Source organism: Amphimedon queenslandica, unplaced genomic scaffold (genome assembly GCF_000090795.2).
Source record: "Amphimedon queenslandica unplaced genomic scaffold, v1.1 AMPQUscaffold_9050_Cont19011, whole genome shotgun sequence".
NCBI lineage: Eukaryota > Metazoa > Porifera > Demospongiae > Haplosclerida > Niphatidae > Amphimedon > Amphimedon queenslandica.
The window spans coordinates 1-3,105 of NW_003550678.1; the positions used below are offsets into that span (position 1 = coordinate 1).

Genomic DNA, 3,105 nt, shown 5'->3' on the forward strand with positions numbered 1-3,105 from the left:
TTAAGAGAGACTATACTGTATGATATTTAAATTATTATTTTCTTTATTTTTTTAGTTCAAGGAAGACTCTTACAAAGGTTCTAGAGCTGATTATGTATCGACTGATTTATTTGACGATCAGCATCACTTCTTATTGGACAATTTAGTAAACCACACCCACTCGACCCCGCCCCCTTCAGCCTCCAACACAAACCAGCAACAAACAGTAAGTTAATTAAATATTTATTTATTTTTTTATTTTTATTATTTCCAGAAGGAGAATGGTGTGACTCCATTAATGGATGATGCTACTCAAGAAAAAACTGAAACTGATGATAAGAAGATTTTAGGATCAAGGTATTATTAATAATAATTCTTACATGTACATATATATATATATATTGTATCATTACTCCTCCTCCTCTCTCTCCTTCAGTGTCCATTCTCATACCAGTACATCTTCTGGTTCCGTTACATTTGATGAGAGTTCATATGAAGGACAGTTGATACTACACAGAGAGTTCCTGGAGATTGTTTATTATCTGTGCTCTGATGTTAGCCTTAGGAAGAATGTACACCATCTTAACCTGTTAGTGGAGGACACTCTCTTTCTTTATCATTAAACCTTCTCTCTCTTTCCCTCTCTCTCTCTCTCTCCCTCTCTCTCCCTCCCTCCCTCTCTCTCTCCCCCCCCCTCTCTCTCTCTCTCTCAGGTTGTGTAATAAGTTCCCTTGTCTCTCCCAAGACTCCTCCCTCTACTGGAAGACAATGACGTTACTCTCATTATTTCATTATACTCAGACCAACAGGAGATTAATACAGTCTAAATTTGACGGACTCACTTTTGACGAAGTAATAATAATATAATTCTAGATCTAAAATACTAAAATCACTGCCTGCACAATATAAGCATACGCTATTATTAAATGTTGACTGTAGTTGTTACCATTAGTTCAAGATTTCTTGTCATTTCTTTCCTTCAGATATTCTCCACTACCAGACAGTATTACCAAACACACGAGCTCTTGAAGGACCCGCCCAGTTCCCCTACAGGCCAGGCCCCCTCAGCCGACTCCGATACCACATGCAACCGAAGACGAAACAGCACCGGGGAGATACTCAAAACCAAACCAGCAGACCACACCTCCTTAATGAGGGTGGGTTCGTCTCATTCCGAAGAGAAGCTAGACACTAAGTCCATAGCAACGACGACCACTGCTAGTGAAATGGATACCCTTTCAGAGGGAAGCCTTACTAGTAATGAGATGCTGGAGTGGGAGGGGGAAGGAGGGGAAGGGGGTGGGGTCAAGGACGAGGGAGAGAGGGTGAGGGAGGATCAGATCCCGTCTTTGGCTGAAGCAGGGAACAGGTTGAGTCAGTTGGAACTTGACGTGGGGACCTCCTCTAGCATGCCTCCCTCTATTGTGGAGGTGGTCATTGATCTATGAATAATTGATTAGTTATTGATTAATTGATTGTTAATTAATTAGTGATTAATTGTTTTTGTATGCGTGTGTATAACCTTCATTTTATTTCATTTTTCATTAACTTTTTGACTGTTTTTTATTTAGCTATTTTCTGACAATTTTGACTAATTTTTTGTTCCATTGTTATAGTTACTGCTTTTTTAATTTTAAGACAATTTTGTATTAAAAATGTTGTAATAATATTCTTTTTAGTACAGGATCTTTCGCTAAATTTTAGAGCAACCTTTAAAATTTTGTAGACGGTTTTCTGTATTTAAAAATTATTTGCATACTTTAAAACATAAAAACAATATTAATAATAATTAATAAATGTTGTGGTTTAAGCTATTCTTATTTGTTCGCCTCCAATCTCTTATCTCTCTCTATGACTGAGTCTTCAAAAGTTATTTCAAAAGCTGTCGTAGTCTGTTCCTTAACTAAGAAAGCCTTCACTCTACAAGGCTAGGGGGAGAGAGAAAGATTCATTACAATAGGTATACTTTATTTCACAGCTTTTAAGGTAAATATTGTCACCTATTTTGAGGTGAAAATTACCATTAATCATCAATTGTACCTAGCCACACCCAGTGAAAACCACACCCACCACTCACAAATTGTACTCCACAAAGAAATGCTTCCACAGTCCCAGCCATAAAGGCAGCACAATTGAAGCTGCTCTGCTCCTTTGGTACTGAAACAAATTTATTAACTAGCGGCTCATCTTCAAATAAATAATCTATAAAATAACAACAACAACAACAACAACAATAATAATAATAATAATAATAATAATAATAATAATAATAATAATAATATTTACAAGTTGCTTCAGTTGCTGTAGCCTGCTCAAGCCGATCAGCTTCTTTACCAAACAAAGTCTGGAAGGAGAAGCAGAAATAAAGTTTTAAAGTTACTTTATATGCATAAAGGATCTCCTCACCTTCCAGACTGTCTTCTGTATGAACCACAAAATGTTGACGATTCTCGTTTCTCTTTTCGGAGCTCTGTCCCTCACACACAACAAATCAATCATCCTGAAACCAACATGACGTCCTAAATCAGCCAATCTTGAAGGAAAGAAGAAAAGAGAGAGAAAAGAAATGATGCTGATATAGTTATAAACTAACTTTTCATGAAGCTGGGCTAATGAGGTAACCCTCTGCTGGTTGTACTGAACCACTTCAGAGAACAAGAAGGCAAAAGTACTGATATTAACCTGAGGGGGAGAGAGAGAGGGGAGAAAGAGATAGGGAGATACAGTATAAAGTTTAAAGTTGGCTATAGAGCATGCAAACTTCTGGTTTGGACTTTGATGGTAAGGATTTGTCGAAAACTGTCTCATTTGCTTTCTGCCTCCTAACGGCCGCCATCTTGAAATACTAAAGGGTTAAAAATTATGGAGAGTGACGTCATCAAGAAGGAATGCAACCTTATGAAAACAACCTATCATAACTAAGAACATGCTACCAGAAATGAAATAAAAATGGAGAATTCTCACCTTTTTATTTTTGGTAAAATTTGGCCCGAGACCATGCACTACAGTACAGGGCCTGATTTTGGAGCAACTTAAAAAATTCATAAAAAATCTAATTTTAATCTGGAATCAGCTTAAGCTTTCTACACAACATAAAAATACGTATATGCATCAGGGAATGTTATA

At 36.9% G+C, this 3,105-nt stretch overlaps 2 protein-coding genes across 2 annotated transcripts; one reads left to right on the top strand and one right to left on the bottom strand.

Moving 5' to 3' along the window:
* Positions 1-36: 36 nt before the first annotated feature.
* On the top strand, positions 37-1,454 carry LOC109591058 (uncharacterized). Its single transcript, XM_020006864.1, has 5 exons — positions 37-205; positions 254-336; positions 416-568; positions 693-831; positions 963-1,454. The coding sequence occupies exons 2-5, from the start codon at positions 278-280 to the stop codon at positions 1,425-1,427; spliced, it is 816 nt and encodes a 271-aa protein (XP_019862423.1). The 5' UTR covers positions 37-205; positions 254-277; the 3' UTR covers positions 1,428-1,454.
* A 288-nt stretch (positions 1,455-1,742) lies between these two features.
* LOC100639510 (trafficking protein particle complex subunit 5-like) lies at positions 1,743-2,903 on the bottom strand. The gene is made up of 6 exons (XM_003391449.3): positions 2,741-2,903; positions 2,573-2,661; positions 2,386-2,512; positions 2,266-2,323; positions 2,057-2,181; positions 1,743-1,907 (listed from the first exon to the last, which is right to left on the bottom strand). Exons 1-6 carry the CDS (start codon positions 2,813-2,815, stop codon positions 1,797-1,799), a joined length of 585 nt encoding a protein of 194 aa, XP_003391497.1. The 5' UTR covers positions 2,816-2,903; the 3' UTR covers positions 1,743-1,796.
* Between the last annotated feature and the right edge of the window lie 202 nt (positions 2,904-3,105).

What these genes read in the sequence shown, in the direction of transcription:
- LOC100639510 (XM_003391449.3), bottom strand. Translation starts at nt 2,815, where the DNA reads ATGGCGGCCGTTAGGAGGCAGAAAGCAAATGAGACAGTTTTCGACAAA. An exon ending in TACAGAAGACAGTCTGGAAG is followed by an intron (nt 2,324 to 2,385) that starts GTGAGGAGATCC and finishes TTCTCCTTCCAG; the next exon opens with ACTTTGTTTGGTAAAGAAGC. An exon ending in TACAGCAACTGAAGCAACTT is followed by an intron (nt 2,182 to 2,265) that starts GTAAATATTATT and finishes GTTATTTTATAG; the next exon opens with ATTATTTATTTGAAGATGAG.
- LOC109591058 (XM_020006864.1), top strand. Translation starts at nt 278, where the DNA reads ATGGATGATGCTACTCAAGAAAAAACTGAAACTGATGATAAGAAGATT. An exon ending in AATGTACACCATCTTAACCT is followed by an intron (nt 569 to 692) that starts GTTAGTGGAGGA and finishes TCTCTCTCTCAG; the next exon opens with GTTGTGTAATAAGTTCCCTT. An exon ending in ACGGACTCACTTTTGACGAA is followed by an intron (nt 832 to 962) that starts GTAATAATAATA and finishes TCTTTCCTTCAG; the next exon opens with ATATTCTCCACTACCAGACA.